Below are 23,224 nucleotides of genomic sequence, written 5' to 3'. Positions count from 1 at the left end.
TAAAAAAAATAACTTTACATAAAAAATTTAAAAACCTGAAGATAAGCACTCAAGAACAGCAATAGGGATGACTTATAGGATGAAGAACACACCTGAAAACAACATAAAACAAATTAAGAAACATTTCTATTTCACAAATTTTAGAACATAATCGATTATCCCATCACTTATATACACAAGATAATCGATTATCAACGTATAATCGATTATGTTAGTAGGCAAAAAAACAAACATAATCGATTATGATAATACATAATCGATTAAGACCCCTTTTACACACTTCAGATAATCGATTATGGGTCGAAATTTTTACAGAGGTTACTGGCTTAACTTAATCGATTATCTACACCATAATCGATTATTTGACCTGTGCTATTTCAGCCTTAATCGATTAAGCAACATTCAAACACATACACTCACCTCAGATCAACCCAGAGATGAACAACCTATACGTAACTCAAGCCCCTACCACACACTATGACTTACGAATCTCTCCAACTACACACTCTATGGCTTCGCTTTCTTTGCTTATCTGTGAATGAAGGAACCGGCTTCATGCAGCTTCATCGTTTTATAAAGAAACCAGGTTCCACACCTACCTCACCCACTTCATTAATGACCTTTCAAACTTTCACATGGTCAAACGATTCCTGAGCCAAGTCAGGAATCTGATGCTTTCATGTGGCATGCATGCAGGGCCACTGTTCTCCTTGATTCCAGCACAAAAGCAAGGGCAAGATTGTAAGTTCGTGTGGATGACTTGGCACTCGCTCTCCACAGTGCAACTTTCTCTTCATCTGAAAGGAGAAGCACAATTCACTCACCTTTTTCTTTCCTTCCACCCTCACCCGCAACAATGCATGGATCCAAACCTAGGGTGGTGTTATGACTTCCGTCGTCGACAACAGTACCACCCCTGGAAGCAAACAAGCCCTCAGTTATTAATTTATTTTGGTTATTTCGTCATTTTATAATTACTTAAATTTAAAACTAAAAAAAGTAGTTATTATTAAATTTGAAAGAACTATTTGAGAGGTGCACTACATTTATTATTCTTAATTACTCTCCATGTAGCAGTTTTACAAATTTATTTAAGAAACCGTTTTTATGATTCTCCACTACGTATAAACCACTTACTCTACTTCCCACTTTCTCTCACTTTCCTTCCCACGCACCTACTCTCCACATTCTTTTATAGGAATAAGTTGATAGTATGTTTTTCATGTTTTATTGTTTTATTAATAGGTATAAATTTTCAGTTTTTATTGTGTTGTAATATGTGAGTTTTTAAAGACAAAAACAGTCTTATGAAATCAGTTAAGTTTCCTGTTTTGTTCTTTCAAGTGAGCCACCTCATCTGCCTGCCGACGCCATTCTTCTTCCTGTTTGCGTTGATCCTCTTCCTAACGCAGTTGATCCGCTATTCCCTTCTGTCGTAGTTCTTCCATCTGAGCTTGGAGGGCCTGGATCATCAAGATTTGCTCTTCCGCCATGCCATCGGTGTTGGTGTTGTTCATTGTCGATACCATCGCCACTCGTTGGAGTCCTTGCGTTTTGGAAGTCAGAAATTACTCGGGTCCCACAGTGGACGCCAATTGTACCTGTATGGATGATGAGGCCTAAGTAATGTGATGGAGGAGGGCCAAGCACATCTAGCCATGAAAGCCAAAGCCCAACACTATACCATGAAGAGCGTCTAGACCATGATGAGCGTCTAGCTAGAAGGAAGGAGCGTCTAGGACGTGAAGAGGAAAGGCTACCCATGGAGCGTCTAGGAGGAGACCTAGACCGTCTAGGGCCTATCACAAGGTCAATGGCTAAGCATATTCAAGCCCAATTGAATGAAACCACGGATGGAAGAGAGAAAGCTTTGTACATGTTGCATAAAGGCCCATTAGGGGTGCTTAGTAATTAGAGTAGTGTAGAAAGCATATTTGAGTGAAACATTCTAGAAACTCTCTAGGCTTGGCCGGTCATGAGCACATGGCACATGTGCTTTGTGAATTGCATTTAATTTGGCTTTCATTTCATTAGACATTAGCTTAAAACTTACGACCATTTAGCTTATAAATAGGAAGGCCTACACCTTGTATTTGCAAGTTTATTGTGAGTAAAGTTATGCTGCCATTTTGTGCCAAACTTTGCTTCTCCCTAGAACTCTAGGTTCTAAACTTCACATCCTTCACCTCTCCTTGGGCTGGCCGAACCTCCCAATATTCATACACCTCATGCACCTTCAAGATCAACACCACTCTTAGGAGGATCTTGCACACACTCATACATAGCTTCCGCACCATATCTTACATGATTCAAGAAGACCTTCATGAAATTTGCCATCATTTGGTATCATGAGCTTGGGTTCTTCAAGATGAGTTGCTTTTGGTCTTTTCATTTCTAGTTCTTCTTTACTTTCATGTTGTTCATCTTATTTTCCATAATTGTCTTGCTGTTTTTTACATTTTAATTTGTTTTGGTGTGCTTTGTGGAAGATCCAACCGAAACACTTTTGTTCAATTGATCTTGAACAAGTTCTTGTGCAAATTGTGATAGGATTCCATACACCTTTGAGTTGCTATTTTCTTTTAGGCTTTTGAGTCTTTATTGCTTTCTTATTTGGTTCATATTATGCTTTTGAGTCTTTAATTTCTGAATCTTATATGTTTTGTCAAGTCATGTTCATCCACAATGTCCACAATTCTTAGTAGTCCTTTATTTGGATTGATTGTTTCTTGATTTTGGGTATCTTTAATTGCTTTGAATCTGCTGTTCTTTGATCTTTTGGTGCCTTTTTAATTTTAGTTTGAGTTCATATTGTGTTTAGATCCTACACAATTCTTTTTCACAAATTCCATTGTGTTTAAATTTTGGTATCTTGCTGTTTTTGTTTCCAGTTTCCAGAATCCCCTGTTTCAAATTTTCTGTGCTGGCTGTTTTGTTCCAGAAAAATATTTTCACTCATAGGAAAATTTTGATTCTCTAGAATATGCAAGTTTGAAGTGTTATAGAAAGGACAAAAAAAGAATTAGTCCAAAAGAATCAACAGAAAAAAAAATGATAAATCTTTTAAAATCAGTGTGCAAATCTGAGGCGTTACAGCTGGCGTAACTGAACACCAAAATTGCAAAATTTATTAAAACAAAATGGTGCATGCGTTTTGAGTGATTCCAAAGCCAGATTTTAGCTAAGATCTTGAATATCTTGCATATCAAATTTCAGAATCATATCTTAAAAACACAGCTCAGCATAAATTGGGGAAAAACACGTTTCTGGCCCACAACATTTTCCAGTGGTGCTGTTTTTTTTATTTGGTCATCTAATTCTAGTGCCATTCTTAGGATTCTTTTGTGTGCCTACCTTTATTTTTGGTACCTTTTATTTACTTGCTTAATATTTCTTGGACCTCTTTCTAGTTGTCATAATCTAACTCCTTTTGGTGGTACTGTTTTATTCAATTACATTGTTTCTTGCTTTTGTTCTTTGACCTCTAATTTGGTGCTGGAATTTATTTCTCCTTTGGTGCTTAATTGAATGGAAACTTGACTTGGGTAAGGTCTAGTCTTTTGATAGGTGCTGGAATTGGATAATTAAAACCTTCATTCTAAGGGGAAACAAAGCCAAGGCCGAAACAAGCTTTCTTGAAAAACACTACAAACACTTGGAGGGCCAACAAGCAAAGACAACAAGGAAGTGCATTTAGCAAAAAGAGGATCAACAAAGGGAGTTTTCTTAATTTCCTTACAACTTAATTTGTGTTAACTACCTCTTAATTACGTTTTAGACGGTGAGTGTGTCTTCAAGGGCTCAAAGTGTCCAAGAAGTCTCACCTAGGGCCGACTAGTATAGAATTCTTAATTAGCAATTGTTAATTGTTTGTAATTGCCTTTTCTTTGCTTAGTAGTGACGCTTTGCATGCTTATTTTGTTAAGTTTGTGATAAACCGTCTAGCTTTGTTGATTAGTTAGCATACATTGTTTTCTTGCATTGAAAAAAAGTTTTGATTTCTCAACTTAATTGTGTTCTAAGTAGTTTACTAAGAGGAAGTTTTGTGTGAAGACATTGAGGGATAGTTTTTGGCTAAGGCAAAGGCTTGGTACTTAAGTAGTCCTTTGTGACTCACCTCCCTTACCTGGAAAACTACCTTCTTTGACTTTCCTAAATTTCCTTAAAGTAAAACACTTATATACACAAAAACTTTAGCCATGTCTTCAACTCCTCACTCTCCAAAGTCTATTGAAAGTGAAGTCAAATCTATAAAATCTCTTTTAAAAGAAGTTTCACAAGCTGTACAAATGATTTCCTTTAGACAATTGGAGAATGAGAATAAAATCAATGAATTGGCTAAAGCCCAAGAGGAGAAATCCCAAAAATCACAAAAAAAAGAAAAACTCATACTCATGCATCTAGGAGTAATGAGTCTCTAGGGGAGGGAAGCCTTAGAATTAATGACTACTACCAACCACCCCCTAGAATGAATAGGCAAAGGGAGCAAGAGGTGCCAAGGGAAACTAGAGTAGACCTACCTCATTTTCATGGAAAGGAAAATGTAGAAATCTATCTAGATTGGGAGATGAAGGTAGAACAACTCTTTGCTTGCCATAGGGTAAGTGAGGAACGTAAAGTACCCTTAGCCGCCCTTAGCTTCCAAGGGAACGCCATGTATTGGTGGACCTCTCTCGAAAGAGAAAGGCGTCTTCATAGGGAACCTCCCATTACATATTGGAATGACCTTAGGGGAGCCCTAAGACGCCGACACATACCTTCCTACTACTATAGGGAGTTGATGGACAAGCTCCAAAGACTCCAACAAAAAAACATGAGTGTGGAAGAGTATAGACAAAAAATAGAGCTCTACATGATGAGAGCCTCCATTAAAGAAGAGGAGGATACCACAATAGCTAGGTTCCTTAGTGGCCTATCACTTGAGATAAGAGATAGAGTGGAGCTCTTACCTTACCAAGACTTGAATGATTTGGTTCAACTTTGCATTAAAGTTGAGCAACAAATTTTACGCAAAACATCAAGTCAAAAGGTGAGCCCTTACTCTAACTTTTATCCCAAGAAAAAGTTCAGAAGGGAGGGTAGTACATCAAAAGAAAAACCAAAAGAACCTACCAAACCTTTTACCAAATAAACCTCCACCCCACCCATCCGAGCTAGAGATGTCAAGTGTTTCAAGTGCTATGGTAGAGGGCATGTGCAAGCACAATGTCCAAACCAAAGGACTTTGTTTCTTAAGGGTGTAGACGAGTACACTAGTGGCGAGGATGAGCCTAGTGAGAGAGAGGAGGGGGGAGAGGATGAGAGGGTAGCTCCACTAGAGGGAGAATTGCTTATGATTAGGAGAACCCTCAACAATCACCCTAGCACATCCATTGAAACAGAAAGAGAGAACATATTTCATACAAGATGCAATGTTTTAGAAAACATATGCTCTCTCATTGTGGATAGTGGATCTAGTTGCAATTGTTGTAGTGCTAGGATGGTGGAGAAGCTTAAGCTACAAGTAGTTCCTCACCCAAAACCTTATAAACTTCAATGGCTTGATGAAAATGGGGAACTACATGTAGACAAGCAAGTGGAAATCAAGTTTTCCATAGGGAACTACAAAGATAAGGTTTTATGTGATGTAGTACCTATGGAAGCTTGTCATATTGTATTAGGGAGACCATGACAATTTGATAAGAAAACCTTGCATGATGGTCTCACTAACGAAATTTCCTTCACCCACAAGTATAAAAAGTTTGTACTTAGTCCTTTACCACATTCTCAAGTGGTAAAAGACCAAATACAAATGAAGCAAAAGAGGGATGAGGAAAACAAAAAAAAAAAAGCGCTAGAAAAAGAGAAAATCCTTAGGGATAGGAAGGCGTGGGAGAAGAGTGTTCCTTCCCACAAGGTTGGTCAACAAGAAAAGCCTCTTGAAAACGTTTTTGAAAATTTGCTTCTTGTTGAACAACAAAGCCTTATCTTTTGTAAAGGAGCACTTACATGCACTGCCACAAGTAGTGAACTTATGAATTTACCTCCTCAAATAGAAAACATTTTAAGTGAATTTGAAGATCTATTCTCCCATGAGGGGCCCATTGGGCTTCCTCCCCTTAGGGGGATAGAACATCAAATTGACTTCATTCCGGGGGCAAGCCTACCAAATAGGCCTGCTTATAGAACCAACCCCGAGGAAACAAAGGAGATAGAATCACAAGTTCAAGACTTGTTGGAGAAGGGTTGGGTTCAAAAGAGCCTAAGCCCTTGTGTTGTACCTGTCTTGTTGGTGCCCAAAAAGGATGGGAAATGGCGCATGTGTTGTGATTGTCGAGCAATCAACAACATCACCATCAAGTATAGGCATCCAATCCCAAGGCTTGACGATATGCTTGATGAATTGCATGGGTCAACTCTATTCTCCAAAATTGACCTTAAAAGTGGATATCACCAAATTCAAATCAAGGAGGGTGATGAGTGGAAAACCGCTTTTAAGACCAAATTTGGATTATATGAGTGGTTGGTGATGCCCTTTGGGCTTACTAATGCCCCAAGTACATTCATGAGGCTTATGAATCACACCTTGAGGGATTGTATAGGTAAATATGTAGTAGTTTATTTTGATGATATCTTAGTATATAGTAAAACCCTAGAAGACCATCTAAGTCATCTTAGGGAAGTTCTTCTAGTGCTTAGAAAAAATAGTCTTTTTGCAAATAGGGATAAGTGTACCTTTTGTGTAGATAGTGTAGTTTTCTTAGGCTTCACAGTAAACAAAAAGGGGGTGCATGTAGATCCCGAGAAAATCAAAGCCATCCGCGAGTGGCCAACTCCACAAAATGTAAGTGATGTAAGAAGTTTTCATGAGTTAGCTAGCTTTTATAGAAGGTTTATGCCTAATTTTTCTAGTCTAGCTTCTCCTTTGAATGAACTTGTTAAAAAAGATGTTGCATTTTGTTGGAATGAAAAGCATGAGCAAGCCTTCCAAAGGCTAAAAGCTCAACTCACCAATGCACCAATTCTATCTCTCCCAAATTTTTCCAAAACTTTTGAGATAGAGTGTGATGCATCGGGGGTAGGCATAGGTGCGGTTTTGTTGCAAGGTGGACACCCCATTGCTTATTTTAGTGAAAAACTCCATGGTGCCACCCTCAACTACCCCACCTATGACAAAGAGCTTTATGCTCTTGTGCGAGCCCTAAAGACTTGGGAACACTACCTTGTGTCCAAAGAATTTGTCATCCATAGTGATCACGAGTCTTTAAAATACTTAAAGGGCCAACACAATCTCAACAAGAGACATGCTAAATGGATGGAATTTCTTGAACAATTTCCTTATGTAATCAAATACAAGAAAGGAAGCACCAATATAGTGGCCGATGCTCTTTCAAGACGACATACACTCTTTTCAAAATTGGGTGCCCAAATTCTTGGATTTGACCACATAAGAGAGCTTTACCAAGAAGATCAAGAACTCTCATCCATCTATGCCCAATGTCTACATTGAGCGCAAGGAGGTTACTATGTGTCCGAGGGATATCTTTTTAAAGAGGGAAAACTTTGCATTCCCCAAGGAACACACAGGAAACTCCTTGTCAAAGAATCACATTTTGGAGTTGATAAGACTCTAGATCTTTTAAAAGCAAAATTTTGTTGGCCACACATGAGGAAAGATGTCCAACGACATTGTTCTAGATGCATCTCATGTTTAAAAGCAAAGTCTAGAACAATGCCTCATGGACTCTACACCCCTTTGCCGATTGCAAATGCTCCTTGGGAAGACATTAGCATGGATTTCATTTTAGGACTTCCTAGGACTGCAAGAGGCCATGACTCTATCTTTGTGGTAGTGGACCGTTTTAGCAAAATGTCCCATTTTATTCCATGCCACAAGGTAGATGATGCTCAAAATATTTCTAAACTCTTCTTTAGAGAAGTGGTGAGACTCCATGGTCTCCCTAGAAGTATAGTGTCCTATAGAGATCCCAAGTTTATAAGCCACTTTTGGAAAACTCTTTGGGGTAAACTTGGAACAAGACTACAATTTTCAACTTCTTGTCATCCTCAAACGGATGGGCAAACCGAAGTAGTCAATAGATCTCTTGGAACTATGCTTAGGGCTATCATGAAGGGCAGCCACAAATCTTGGGATGAGTATCTTCCCCACATTGAATTTGCTTACAATCGAGTAGTTCACAAGACTACTAATGCTTCGCCTTTTGAAGTAGTATATGGTTTTAATCCTTTCACACCTATGGATTTGATACCTCTTCCTAATCCACAAGATTTTGTGCATAAGGAAGGAGTAATCAAAGCTGACTTTGTAAAGAAAATGCATGAGAAGATTAAACTCCAAATACAACAATAAAGGGAAGAAAGAAATAATTTTTGAGGAAGGAGACTTAGTTTGGCTACACCTTCGCAAAGATAGATTTCCAACTCAAAGGAAGTCCAAACTAAGTCCCCGAGGTGATGGACCCTTTCAAGTCCTCAAGCGAGTCAATAACAATGCATATAAATTGAACCTACCTCTTGAATATGCAGTACATGACACTTTTAATGTAATTGACCTTTCTCCATTAGTAGGTACCAATGACGATGACGAGCTGGATTTGAGGACAAATCCTTTCCAAGGGAGAGGGGATGATGGAGGAGGGCCAAGCACATCTAGCCATGAAAGCCAAAGCCCAACATTATACCATGAAGAGCGTCTAGACCATGATGAGCGTCTAACAAGAAGGAAGGAGCGTCTAGGACGTGAAGAGGAAAGGCTACCATGGAGCGTCTAGGAGGAGACCTAGACCGTCTAGGGCCTATCACAAGGTCAATGGCTAAGCATATTCAAGCCCAATTGAATGAAGCCACGGATGGAAGAGATAAAGCTTTGTACATGTTGCATAAAGGCCCATTAGGGGTGCTTAGTAATTAGAGTAGTGTAGAAAGCATATTTGAGTGAAACATTCTAGAAACTCTCTAGGCTTGGCCGGTCATGAGCACATGGCACATGTGCTTTGTGAATTGCATTTAATTTGGCTTTCATTTCATTAGACATTAGCTTAAAACTTATGGCCATTTAGCTTATAAATAGGAAGGCCTACACCTTGTATTTGCAAGTTTATTGTGAGTAAAGTTATGCTGCCATTTTGTGCCAAGCTTTGCTTCTCCCTAGAACTCTAGGCTCTAAACTTCACATCCTTCACCTCTCCTTGGGTTGGTCGAACCTCCCAATATTCATACACCTCATGCACCTTCAAGATCAACACCACTCTTAGGAGGATCTTGCACACACTCATACATAGCTTCCGCACCATATCTTACATGATTCAAGAAGACCTTCATGAAATTTGGCATCATAATGTTTGTCCATTGGTACACAATTTGTTGTCGTGCTGGTAGTCTCCTAATCCTTCGAAACTCTTCCTCTCGTTGCGTGTGCTCCGCCGGTCGGGGGTACCTACGATTGCACTCTGACGCTCAAGTCAGTGCCAGTATTTTGGTTTGTTCTCTTATGATCTAAAAAACGTACATTTTTTCCTTCAGAAGTCTTATTTATAGGTTGACTTAGGTCTCCACTTGTGTGGGTCAAATAGTCAGTTCACCAAGACGTGTGTAATGGTGCTCAGATCGTGTGTAATGGTGCTCAGATCGTGTGTAGTGGTTTCCTGATATTTCGGGAGTGTATTTTGAGGTGTGTCTTTGACTCATTCAACTTCAGTTGTAACTGTCTCTTTGCCATGTATTTGTTATTTAATTATGTCATCAGTCGAAATCCGACCGGTACAAATATATAATAATAAAAAAAAATACTAAGATAATATAAATTACAAAAAATATTATTTAAATGTTATAAATATATGTATAATAAATTTATTTGTATTTATTATTTAATATATAATAATAATAAAAATAAAAAATGCGGATACACGGACATATATTTCTGCTGGTCTATATATCTTCTATATTTATATATCTTTTATATCTATATATCTTCTCTATATATAAAGGAGTTTTCCAATATAACTGTTTTTTATATATACAAATTTATTTTTATATAACTCTTTTCTTATATATACAAATTTATTTTAATTTTATTCTTATATAATATTTTATTATTTTATTTTGGTTCTAGTGTCATATTTTTGTATGAGTAGTTATCAAAGCATATTTTTTATATTATTTTAAAAAAATAACTAAAGATCAATTTTTTTGAATTTAAATAAAATATATTTTGGATTCTATAACTGTATTTTATATATATAAATTTATTCCTATCTTATTTTTATATCATATTTTATTTTATTATTTTATTTTGTTATACTGTTGTTTTGTATGAGTAGTTATCAAAATATATTTTTTATATCATTTAAAAAATAATAATTATTGAGTAGTTGATAAAGCAGTTTTTGAATTTAAATAACATATGTTGTCATTTCTTCACATTTTAGAACAAATTACAGAGCAATTGGTAAAACAAATTACAGATCAGTTGGTAGAGTAGTTTTTGAATTTAAATAAAATATATTTTTATTTTTCTCACAATTTTTTTGTCTCATTGTTTCTTTCTTTTCCCTCATTTTCGTTCTATTCCTCTTCTTCCTCAATCTCTAAAATATCTAAAAATGTGAATACACACATAAAGTGAAAGTTGAATAAAATATGAAATATAGGGATTACTGACTTAAATGAATTAGTAACAAAAACAAGTAGATTGGTATGAATGTTAGATTGGTATGAATGTAGAAGGAAGTATCATCTTGTTTTATAAATTAGCATGTGAGTAGGAAAATAAAATTGAATGTTAAAAATAAAGTAAGAAGTGAAGTTATGCATTAAAAAGATATAAGAATCCGAAAAGATGTTCTGTTTTCTAAAATGGAAAATGAAAATATGGTTTTGGAAGATGAAAAGATTCAGTGTTGCAGATTTTGGAAGGTATATGTGATGTTAGACAAATCTTTTGTTAATTTCAACAACCACTTGAATAATATGATTTAGGATTTAGGTTTATGAATAATATGATCAATAAAAGAAACTTTTATATTTAAAAAATAATTTGTCTTTAAATATTAAATTTGAGTCTTGAAACATTAAATTTAAGAAATTGAAATAAGTTTTTAAACTTATTATTACTTTCTCAAATTTAGTATTTAGAGGTGAAACTATGTTTTTTTTAATGTGAGAAACTAAAATGATTTTTTAAATTTTGAATGACCCAACTCATATTCATTCAAAATTACAGATTTAAAAATTAATTAGACGAAAAATATTTATTTATTTTTGCAGTCTTGTCTGCAAAGGTGGGCGCATTGGGAGAGCAAAGAAGAATAACACAGTTACTGTTCTCTTTTCGTTATATCTACAAACACTATGCAAGCACTACGTTTTGATTGCACTATTCAGGTGCCCAGATTCTCAAGTACTACAACTCCTCCAAATTTTGCATCTTTTTTGCCCACCCTGAGTCCCTCCAAGGCTGGAACTAGATTGTGTTTGACTTTTGGTTGTGGGCTTTACAAACCCCTCAGGAAGACTAGGTGGGATGGGTTTGGGGTGCAGTGTGCAACCTCCAATGGAGAAAGTGGTGATGGGTTTTACATAAGAAGATGTGTGGAGCTTGCAAGGAAGGCTGTTGGGTATACCAGCCCCAATCCATTGGTGGGGTGTGTTATTGTAAAGGATGGGGTAGTTGTTGGTGAAGGGTACCACCCTAGAGCAGGGCAACCTCATGCTGAGGTACCTACCTTCCTTCTCTTCCACTCTCTATCTATCTAAATTATTCTGTGTATGTAAAATAAACTGAAAAAAAATGCGTGTTCGTTATAGACACATTATACTGTGCTCTTTTGTGGTCTTATTCCTTATTGATTTCATTGATTTGGTATTTCAAACTGGTGATAACGGATAAGCCTAAACAAGGTTTTAAATTGCGGTTCTGGTCCTTAACAAGGTTTTAAATTGCACATGTGGTCATAGTTTGTTGTGTTTCTTGATATTGTGAGCAACTGCGAACAAATGCCATTGTATTGAGATAGCATTGCAGGTTGTGGACACCACAAAAACCTTGACCTTGCGGTCAAAATTATTGTAGTCGATCATCGACTGTTTTTCAAAAGCTTGGTCCTTGTATATGATATGGTTGTTATTTAGAAAGATAGGAATTCTAGGAATCACAGTTGTCATTCGAAGAAAATCAGGAACAAGATATAGGAATTCTAGGGAAGAAAGGAATTCGAGTTTGCTTAGTGAATGTGAGATTAAAGATCAAAGATTCAAGGAAGTTTCTGTATAATACTGATAGCTAGCTTTACTGTTTTTTGAAATGAATTATTTATAGAGAATACAAGGTAAAGATGACAGTTATAACTGTCTAACAGAAATGATCTATATAATTATAATATGGAAACTATGGACATTGCGGTTGATGTTGCCACAATGGTTGCGGAGACTTCAAAAACCTTAATGTTGTGGAGAAATTGCTGTCATGAACAATTTTATGAAACCTTGAACCTAAGTTGAATACAAACGGTGGTTTTTATAAGAAAATAAATTAGGAGATATTCTGGTGAACATGTTTTGATTGTGAGACGTTACTGTTTCTTAGCCTTTGGATAAAGAATTTGTGTGTTGGTGAGTATGTTGAGTCGCGAGATGAGATTGTCAGGTGTTTGCTCTGAGAGATGCTGGTGATTTGGCACAAAGTGCAACTGCTTATGTGAGCTTGGAACCTTGTAATCATTTTGGTAGGACTCCACCTTGTACTGAAGCTCTAATTAAAGCCAAAGTGAAAAAGGTTGTTGTTGGCATGGTGGATCCAAATCCCATCGTCGCCTTCAAAGGGGTGGAAAGATTGAGAGATGCAGGAATTGAAGTTGTTGTGGGTGTAGAGGAAGAGTTGTGCAAGAGCCTCAATGAGCCTTACATTCATCGCATGCTGACGGGAAAGCCTTTACTTACTTTGAGGTAAATCAACTCTCCCTTTGTCCTTAACAATTCGTGTATGGCTGTTCTTTGGATTCATTTTGGAGTTTGGTTGACCCGTATGTGTCAATTCTTCATAAACATGCATTTCACTTTCACAGCCTAGCCTGTACTTGCATTGCAGATATTCTCTTTCTGTCAATGGAAACTTTTTGGACTTACTTGGGAATGGTGTTACAGACTGTGGTGGTTACTATTCAAGGCTATTACAGGAATATGATGCAGTGATAATCTCTTCTTCCTTTTTCACTGAAAATTTTAAAGTACCTTCATCTCAAGAACCTGGAGCCAACCAACCAATTCTGATTATAACACATAAGGATCCTAATTCTTTAAATCAAATTCCACCATCCATCAATGACATTACGGGCAAAATGATAATCTTTACAGAAAATAAAGCAGGAGCAGCTCCAGAAGTGTCTCTACAAGGAATTGAAACTGTAGCTCTGGATCAAATAAATCTGGATGTGATAATGGATTATTGTAACCGTCAAGGATTGTGCAGTGCTCTGTTAGATATTAGGGGGAGTTTCAGTGAGTTTGAAGAGCTTGTTAAGGAGGGTATCAAGAAGAACTATATTAATAAATTTATCACAGAAATTTTGCCTGTTTGGAACAAACGTCCTGAGCCAGATCCTCTACAGGCATTGAAGAGCTTAGAGCAAGGAGTGAAAGTGCTAAATTTGAAGTCCAAGGCCTCTGATCAGAGTGTTGTAATTGAGGGATATTTTAAATCTGAGTAAAGGGAGCCATAGGTGCCCACAACCTCCATTGATCAATATTTCAGTGTCATGGTTTTTGCCAAGGCATTGTTTGCTGTAGGCTAAACTTAAAAGAGCAGTTAATGTATTTTGCTGGCGGAAACTCAAGGGTGTTGTAACCAATGATTTTTGTTTTCATTTATTTCTGGGCTAACATTTTGTTTAGCTTTCCTGTTTTTGCATGTATGCAAATACTTTGACTTGAAATTTAAATGAGATTGTGCCAGTCTGATGTTACCTTGAAGTTGGCCTGTGTGTTTCATGTGAAATGTAAGCAGTTTGATTTAATGTGGATGTGGCAGATCTTAACAGAAGAAAGTAGATTATTTGGTTTGAGCTTTCTTGTGCATTGTTTTTCAAGGGTATGTAATTCAAATTAACTTTGATAAATTGTTATAATAAGGTATAGAGATCTGGATCTACACTTACCTTTTGGGCGAATGGAGTAAAGTTTTTTGTTGTGGTTCTAAAAAATGATTATTTCTTCAAGGATTAATTTTATTTTTGGATCTTAGTGCAATGATAAAGTTGACTCACTGTTTCATATGTTATGAGTTTATGATTTAAGTTGAATTCAAAACGGTCGAGTTGTTCTATTGTGAATTTATGCTTGAGCTGTATTAATAAACGATTGGGATGGGTAAATTCAGTGTATTAGTCCCTCTTTCACAGTAGCTCTAAGTTTATGTTCTCTTGTATTAGTGGATGTTCCAATTTTTCTTTTCACTCACCATATCCATCCATAGGAATGTGATTATTTGAGTGATCGAAAGAAAAGCACTGTCACAACTACTCTCACAAAACTGATGGAAGCCCAAGCAGCATTTAAAGATGGCACAACTCTAAAACATGTTGTACAGAGACAATTTCGTGCTGATAAAATTCCTGCCGACTTTCTTTCTTGTGTGTGCGATAAGGGAAGTCTAGGTTCTTTTATCACTTGATTAATATAAACCCTAAGCCTTATTTGAATTTGACTTTTGTCTGGTGAAAACCATTGGGTTTAGGACACCAAAATAGTGTTCATTTCCTACTGTCTTGCATCATCACCCGAAAATCTTGTGAAGCATGATACTACTATCAATCTTGAATTTTTCATATCCGAATTTCTGCATCCACTTTATATACTTATCTGTTTCTCTATCCCTTATCACTTTCTTTTATTCCTTAGCTATCTCTTCTTTATCAATGTATGTACATCGTAATTCCTAAGCTGTGTAGAAAAAATATATTTTCTTTAGCATGCATACGTTTGATCAATTAAACATCGCAGAGTCATGATAGAACTTGTCCAAATCAGTCCTCTTCGTTTTACCAACACGAGATACTTTTCAAACTTGACACTTAAAAGGGTGAAATTTTTTACTTTAATATGTATATTCGTTGGGTAGGATCCTCCGGAGTCAAAAAGCTTCAGGGAAATGCCATCGTAATTCAAAGGTTTATAACAATAGAAATTGAATATCTACCTGTGGGGAGACTATTAACTGATGACTCTAGAAGATCGAGATTTGTATACATTATGCTTTCATTTTAGTTTTCCATTTTGTAAGCAAGTTACGTTTTAATCAAATTATAATCAATTTCGGTACAGTTTGTTCTGGCTTTTGCTGTTGATCTTTTATTGGTGAGTTATCTGTGAGAAAAAATCTTATGAATTTTAGAATGTTATCAATTTGGAATAGGAAGATGATTACGCTTTTAATTACCAGACACAGTGTTCTATTTTATGTTCATGTAACCTATGCAACAGTCGCATAACCTATTTTAGCTTTAGTTATTCCCTGCTCAAAGTTTGCATACCCTGCAGTTGCACCCTTCTTGGAGCAGGGTATGCAAACTGTGTAATTTTATCTATTGTGTAACCTATGCATCATTAGACCCAGTCAATAGATATTAACACAGCTTTTAAATGCACGGATTTGACTAATGCAGCTTCTTATTTGATGAGCAAAACACCCTTCTCAATTACAATTTGGTAACTCAAATTCAGATAAAAGAAAAACACAAAAAATACAGATGCAGATCTATAATAAGATAAAGGGTTGTGGGGGAAGAGAGCAGTAGCCGAAACAAGATTATGGTGCAATGGTCTTGTTCATGGCATTGATAGTGCTGACAAGTGAATCCATCGATTATTCATCCTCAGCCTCTATTCAAAGCATCATTCTATTACACTACAGTTCAATGTCAGCATGATGTTCCTATACAAGACTACCATAAATTTATGGTTGATCCTTGTTGCTGTCCAATTTGCCCACCTGGTTTTCTTGAGATTCTATCTTTGATCCCAAAATATACTCTTTCACCGTGCTCTGTGCAGAAAGTAATTGCTTCTTAATCTGCCATTAAGAAAATATACCATCAGAAACAAGAAAAAAAGGGATCTTCCCGTAGTGTTTAATTGCAACATCTTCCATTAAAAAAATAAATTGAAGTTAAATCATCTGAACCAAAATATAGAAGGAAAACAGAAACCAATGTCAAGTATAAATGAATTCTCAAATCATTGACTGAGAAATTAGCAGAAAGTCACTCAACGGCATCAGATTTTGCTTTCTTCTCTTCAGAAGCCATCCCTTCCCCTTCCCCCCTCCCTTTCATCTTTACGAAATAATCGCAATCAAAAGTTAAAATTTTGATAGAACAACCAAAACTGTTGTGACAACTTAGAAGGGGTCAATATCCCGATGAACCAATCTGCACTGTCTGCTTTACAATGAGAATAGAACATCCATCAGAGCGTCAGCAGAAATTAAATTGGAGTAAAAGCCCCCACAGAAGGACTGTCGCATAATGCAACTAATTGTTTGTGGCAGTCAAGGGAAGCTTTAGATAACAGCAGCGCCAGAAACAAAGTTAAATGGGTCTCTGCTTGGGTCCATCAGGCCAATCATTCAGGCAGTCCTGAAAGTGAAGCAGGAGCTACGAATTTTGTAACCTCTAAGCTGTCCATCAAGGTTGTAGATTATTCAATGTTACTTTAGACTGTATCAACACCCTGATTACTACTGGTGAAGAGATTCTACTATGTATGTAGAACCTCTCTAATTGGGAAAAGCACCTATATTTACTGGAAAGGCTATAGGTTCTAATCCACCAAGGAAACTCCTACTTGGGACATATCTTACAGCTCAAGGTTCGGCCATAGAGGAATGCAAGTCCAGGAAACCTGTCATTTGGCTACATCTAATTGCAAATTTAGAAGAGGCAGATTAATTTAAATTTACTCATCACAAATGAGAAAAACCTTAGAAATCATTTAACATGAAAAAATAGAGTTGGTACCAAGGCATGAAACCATTGTGAACAGGATTATAAAGGTAAATAAATATATTAGAAAATCAATTGTTGATATTCAAACACATTCATATCAGCTTACTAAGTCTCTGTTTTTTCTAAAGAATTTTACGGATTATTTGGTTTGAGAAAATGTTTTTCTTTCCATTCTCAGTTTTTCACTTTTTATTATAAAAATGTCACATTATGTTAACTCTATTTCCTATTTTCAAAAGTTTGTATACAAAACAGTGAAAACAACTTTTCTCAAACGAAATGAAAAATATTTGAAATGTGGTGCTTTTATAATTAAGAGAGAAAAATAGAAAAACATTTTATCAAAACAAAATGGTTTATAAGCTTTTCAAAAGCTTTCAAATATAATATCATTGGTGTTGTTACAGTAAAGCCAATGAAATAGCAGACCAAGTACTATGCCATATTCTTATTTCCTGACACAATATCTAGAGGACACAAGGCTGTATTAGGTTTGTGTTTCTTTTCACTGTTCTTGTCATGTTAAATAGCTCTCGATGCACATATTAAATGGAATTGAACATAATATAACAATGATGCTCTGTATTCCTTAGTTCCACCCTTTTTAGTGAAACCAAAATGTACAACTTTTAACTCCTCAATCAGTTCTATTTTGAAATGCATCATAGAAGAAAACTCACCTTATGTTCCATCTAGTTTTAACATGTCTTCCAAATGCTACCAATGGATTCAAAATTGTCTAAGAAGTATTACTAAAGTGGCCACAACGTCTTTCCAAGGGCTGTTTGTTCCCACTTCTCACTGTTAAATCCAACCCAAGCTACTTTGCCTGCAGTTTAGCCTATCATCCCCTTCCCACACAAGGTTCTAGTATACCTTAGATTGGAATTCAAAACAAAAGTCATATCCTTCTAAGACCAAATTTTTAGAGACATTATTTACCTTTAGATCCCTTACTCTTTCTACTGCCTCCATCCTCTTTCTATTTGAATCATTTAATTGAAATCCAATCTTTACATACACTTATGTAGTTGAAGCAATGAAACTATTGATGGTGTGACAAGTTTTGAAGGGGGAAATCACCCTCAGCAAAGGCATATATCCGAGTCAGTAACAACAGTAACCAAGAAACAACATAGAGATTAATTGACACTCACTCCCTCACAAACCCTTTCATATCGCTAAATAAACCATCCACAATTAGAATCCAAGTTTGGTTCCATTTAACAATCATCAAACAAGTATCAAAACCACACATTTCGAGTATGAATGAATTATAATTATACGAAAGAAAAATGAATGAGTTTTTTTTATAAGCTAAAACTAGATCTAATATATGCATAAACTAATTTAATTTGAACCTATAAAGAAGCCCTTTATTTTTTGTCCTTTTACTTTTCCTCCAGAAGTGCATATGTTTATTCAAACAAACCCTTCATCAAACTTTGCAAACAGAACAAAAACCAATAGGGAAAGCCAACTCCAAACCAATGAAGGACGGTAATTCAAAACTGCAACAGATACTAAAAACAAAGAAAAACAAATTGAAAACGGTTCATCGAGAAAGAGAAAACCCACCTAGGAATTTAAAAATAAAATGGAAAAACCGTGTTGGGTATGGACGAAATCATGAAAAAAATTAGCTTGAGAGAAAAGGAAGAGACTTACAGGGTCGAGAGCATTGGGTTGAGGGCCATAGTCAGCAGTTAGGAGAAAATAGGAAGCAGTAACAGTGGTCACAATCGTTAGCCTTCTCACCAGTTTCTCTGTTCTTGGATTCATCAGACTCATCACTAATGATCTTCACTTCAAATCAAACACTACAATTAGGTTGAAGCTTCAGCTTTCCCAAAACCTATTTCATTTCAGAGTTTCTCCTCTGTCACAGTTTCTTTTAAGAAAAAACATAATATTTTACTTCCTCCTAAATTAAATTTATGATAAATTAAAATGTTAATTTTAATTATTAACATATAAGACATTGTTCGGCTAAATTTTCTATTTATCACTATTTAGACTTTTATTTCCCTAACTAACACCCTTTTGTTTTTATTTTCCTATCTAGCATTCTTTTGTTTTTATTTCCTTATCTAACATTCTTTTCTTTTTTATTTCCCTATCTAACACCATTTCAAAAATAAATAAATAAATAATAATTTATTTAATTTTTGATAAATTTAATTTTGAATGCATTAAAAAATAAATATTTTTAATATTTAAAATAGTTAGAAATATAATTAATGAATAAAGAAATTAGTTTTTACAAAATAAAATAAAAAATTTAAAATTATTTTTTTTAAGAATTAAGAAAATAAAAAATTAAACCCTACGACAACATAAAAATTGAATCTATAAACATAAATTACTATTTATTTTTATTATTATTGATGATGTAATCATGTTAATTTCAAGTAAAAAATACATGACATAATTACAAAAAAACTAAAGTCAATTAGTATCAATTAATAGTGGATACCCAAGTAATATTGAAATGTCTATCCTAAATGCAAAATCCTAAAAAGAAAACTAATGCAAATGTTACACTTAATGCTTAAAAATGAGAAGCAAAAAATGAAAAAAAAAATAAGTCTAGAAAACAAAAACAGCAACAATAAAAAAAAATAATAACTAAAAACATAAAAGATATAAAATAAAGGCAAAACAAATTAAGATAAAGATAAAAGATATAAAAATAAATCCAAATAAGATAAATATAAGAGATATAAGGCGATACTAAATAAGTATATGTCGATTATAAAAATAAAAATAAATGAAAGATCATAATTCATTTAATATTTTATTTAATGATATATTAAATAGTTTGTGCGAAATGAAACATAATTATTAACGAGAAGTGCACAATCCAGTAATATTTGAACATATTTTTTATGTGTGTCTTGGTGTTTGACAATATGAACATTTTTTTTCGATCATGTTGTTCTTTTATGTCCATATCAGTTCTTATTTAACTTTGTTTTTTTTATAATTATGTCCTGTATTTTTTACTTGAAATTAACATAATTACATCATCAATAATAATAAAAATAAATACTAATTTATGTTTATATATTCAACTTTTATGTTGTTGTAGAGTTTAATTTTTTATTTTATTCATTCTTAAAAAAATAATTTTTAAACTAAACATTTTAAATTTATTACTTTTTTATTTTTATTTTGTAAAAACACATTTCTTTATTCATTAATTATATTTCTAACTATTTTAAACATTAATAATGTTTATTTTTTAATGCATTCAAAATTAAAATTATCAAAAAGAAATTAAGTTATTATTTTTTAATTTATTTTTGAAATGGTGATAGATAGGGAAATAAAAAATAAAATGGTGCTAGATAGGGAAATAAAAACAAAAGAGTGCTAGATAGGGAAATAAAAACAAAAGAGTGCTAGATAGGGAAATAAAAACAAAAGGGTGCTAGTTAGGGAAATAAAAGTGTAAATGGTGCTAGATAGGGAATTTACCCACATTGTTTTACTATCTTTTATTAAATTTCCAGCTTTTGAATTGTTTTTAGTACTTTATTTTATTTTTTAAGAATCTAATTGTGTTTTGGTTTTTTATTTATTTTTTCATTAAAAATTATATTATTTGTTGAATTGTATTATTTAGTTTTATCCATTTGTTTAATGTAATAAATATATTAAAGATTATGTCATATCTCTTAACATTACCCTTCTAAGATTTAGATTCCTTTCATTTGAAAAAAAAAGAAAAAAAAAGCAAGAGTTTGACTTATTTGTATATTGAAATTGATGTCCAAATTAAGTATAATTTGCATTATTATCTATACCTATATATAAAGGGGATTCCCCTCTTAATTTTTTTTCCTATTTTATCCTTATATTAATATTTAATTTTATTATTGTATTATGGTCATTGTGTCATTTCTTATTCCCCTCTTAACTGTTCTTAATTTTTTCCCCATTTTATCCTTATATTAATATTTAATTTTATTATTGTATTATGGTCATTGTGCTCTTTCTTATTTTTTCTACAATATTTGGTATATACGTAGTGGGGCGAATTGAGAGAGAGAGAGGTGGAAAAGCGGTTTTGAATTGAAAAAGATGTGGAGGAAAAGTTATGAATTGAAAGAGAGGCGGAGGAACGGTTATGAATTGAAAGAGAGGCGGAGGAACGGTTATGAATAATAGGCACTCACGTGCCTGTGTATCTGCATTTCTCATTTTTACTATTTATATATTTATATAATTTTAATAAATATTAAATTATATGAGAAGATATGTAAATTATCTAAATGCACCATTGATAATAGTTTTATTAAGATTTTATGTTAATTTTTTTATATTTTCATTTTATTGTTTTTTAATATTAAATTTTGATTTAACTTGGGTGTAATCTTGAACTTTGTAATGTTATCAAGATTAAAATTAAAGTTTAAAAAATGGACCAGCAAACAATGTCAAAACATAATGCAAATGGTTGTATGTTGGAAGTTGTAGAATCTATCACCATATCAATTGAATCCACTTCTTCCATGACAAAGAAGTTGAAAAAAATAAAATAATAAACTAAATACAAATTACCAAAATGTGTCAAAATTTATGAGCATTTTTTTCTTTGGATGCAACGGGTGAAAACTACTCCTTACAAGGTAGTGGATGTAACTGGTGAAAACTACTCCTTCGTAAAGAAGTGGATGTAAATGGTGACAGTGAAAACTACTGAATAAAGTGGAAATTATCTCTTTCAATTCAAACGGTTGTTCCATTTATTTCAAATATTTTATTAAATTTATTTCTCTCTCATACAATAGAGACTCTCTCATTATGCAATTAATTTTAAAAATATATTTTCTCTTCCAATTCATAACCACTCCTCCACCTCTCTTTCAATTCATAAGAGTTCTTCCACCTCTCTTTCAATTCATAACCGTTCTTTCATCTTTTTTTCAATTCAAAACCGCTTTTCCACCTCTCTTTCAATTCAAAACTGCCCCACTATGTATACCAAATATTGTAGAAAAAATAAGAAAGGGCACAATGACCATAATACAATAATAAAATTAAATATTAATATAAGGATAAAATGAGAACAAAAAATTAAGAGTAGTTAAGAGAGAATAAGAAATGACACAATGACCATAATACAATAATAAATTTAATATTAATATAAGGATAAAATAGGAAAAAAAATTAAGAACAGGTAAGAGGAAAATCCCTTTATATATAGGTATAGATTATGCAAAAAAATTATATTTTAAAGATTTAAAGGACTTAATTCAACATTTTATTATTAGTAAAATCAAATTGAAAAAATAAATGAATAATAAAACTAAGAAAATATTAATGAAACTTGTTATTAATATGAGAAAATTACACTTATTTTCTCTAAGATCGTTTGTAAATAGGTGTATATATATATTTTTTTATGATTTTAATATATTACACTCACCACTCTTATATGTTTTAATAACACGACACTCGTTTCTCTTATTTTGTTCATAAAAAATACTATTTGTATATATTTTAAAAGTTGAATTTTAATTTTCACAATTTCTTTTATTTAAGCTTTAGTTGATATAATATTTTTAAAGAAAATAAAATAATTCAATGTCATCTTATTAAAAATATAAAGAGATAAATATTATTTATTAAAATCAGGCATGTATTACAACTAACTTAAAATGTGAGGGAGTGCAAATTTTGTTTCCTCTCTCATGAGTATGAGTAGAGAAAGAACAAGTAAAGTGAGTAAAGCCAAGTAGATATTAAATTTCAGAAAATATTTATATTGTTAAATAGATATTAAATAAATGCATCCATTAATTCAATAGCCATCTCCTTTTCAAAATATTGTTATAGAAAATTAGCTAAAGAATGTTACAAAATAGTCTCTATTTAAAAATAGTAGTATTTTAAAACAATTTTATAGTATTTATACATATAATTAAGACTAGTTAATGTAATATTTGTTTTAATTGTTAATGTTGTTTTTCTCTGGTTGAAATAGGTTTTTTTTATCATCTGATTTTATTTTAATTTAGTTAACTACTTTAAAATATATTATTATTTTAGCAATTTACTCTAGAGAAAAATAGTTTCTTTCACTTCAAATCGATAACATACGGTGGCTTTATTATGGTGGTTAATGATTCTCAATACAAACTTGAACCGTAGTGTACCTGTATAGATGACGGGTCTAGGTAATATTTATCCACCGGTACACAATTCGTTGTTGTACTGGT

At 33.6% G+C, this 23,224-nt stretch overlaps 2 protein-coding genes across 2 annotated transcripts; one reads left to right on the top strand and one right to left on the bottom strand.

The window, feature by feature from the left end:
* The first annotated feature begins 11,232 nt into the window (after positions 1-11,232).
* LOC137819021 (riboflavin biosynthesis protein PYRD, chloroplastic) lies at positions 11,233-13,965 on the top strand. Its single transcript, XM_068622718.1, has 3 exons — positions 11,233-11,715; positions 12,644-12,942; positions 13,085-13,965. The coding sequence occupies exons 1-3, from the start codon at positions 11,350-11,352 to the stop codon at positions 13,701-13,703; spliced, it is 1,284 nt and encodes a 427-aa protein (XP_068478819.1). The 5' UTR covers positions 11,233-11,349; the 3' UTR covers positions 13,704-13,965.
* Positions 13,966-15,642: 1,677 nt separating this feature from the next.
* LOC137819305 (uncharacterized) lies at positions 15,643-18,895 on the bottom strand. Its single transcript, XM_068623105.1, has 2 exons — positions 18,666-18,895; positions 15,643-16,063 (listed from the first exon to the last, which is right to left on the bottom strand). Exons 1-2 carry the CDS (start codon positions 18,786-18,788, stop codon positions 15,947-15,949), a joined length of 240 nt encoding a protein of 79 aa, XP_068479206.1. The 5' UTR covers positions 18,789-18,895; the 3' UTR covers positions 15,643-15,946.
* Positions 18,896-23,224: the final 4,329 nt, after the last annotated feature.

Source organism: Phaseolus vulgaris, chromosome 10 (genome assembly GCF_000499845.2).
Source record: "Phaseolus vulgaris cultivar G19833 chromosome 10, P. vulgaris v2.0, whole genome shotgun sequence".
Lineage (NCBI taxonomy): Eukaryota > Viridiplantae > Streptophyta > Magnoliopsida > Fabales > Fabaceae > Phaseolus > Phaseolus vulgaris.
The sequence above is the reverse complement of the archived record's forward strand: the minus strand, read 5'-3'. Positions and strand labels throughout refer to the sequence as shown.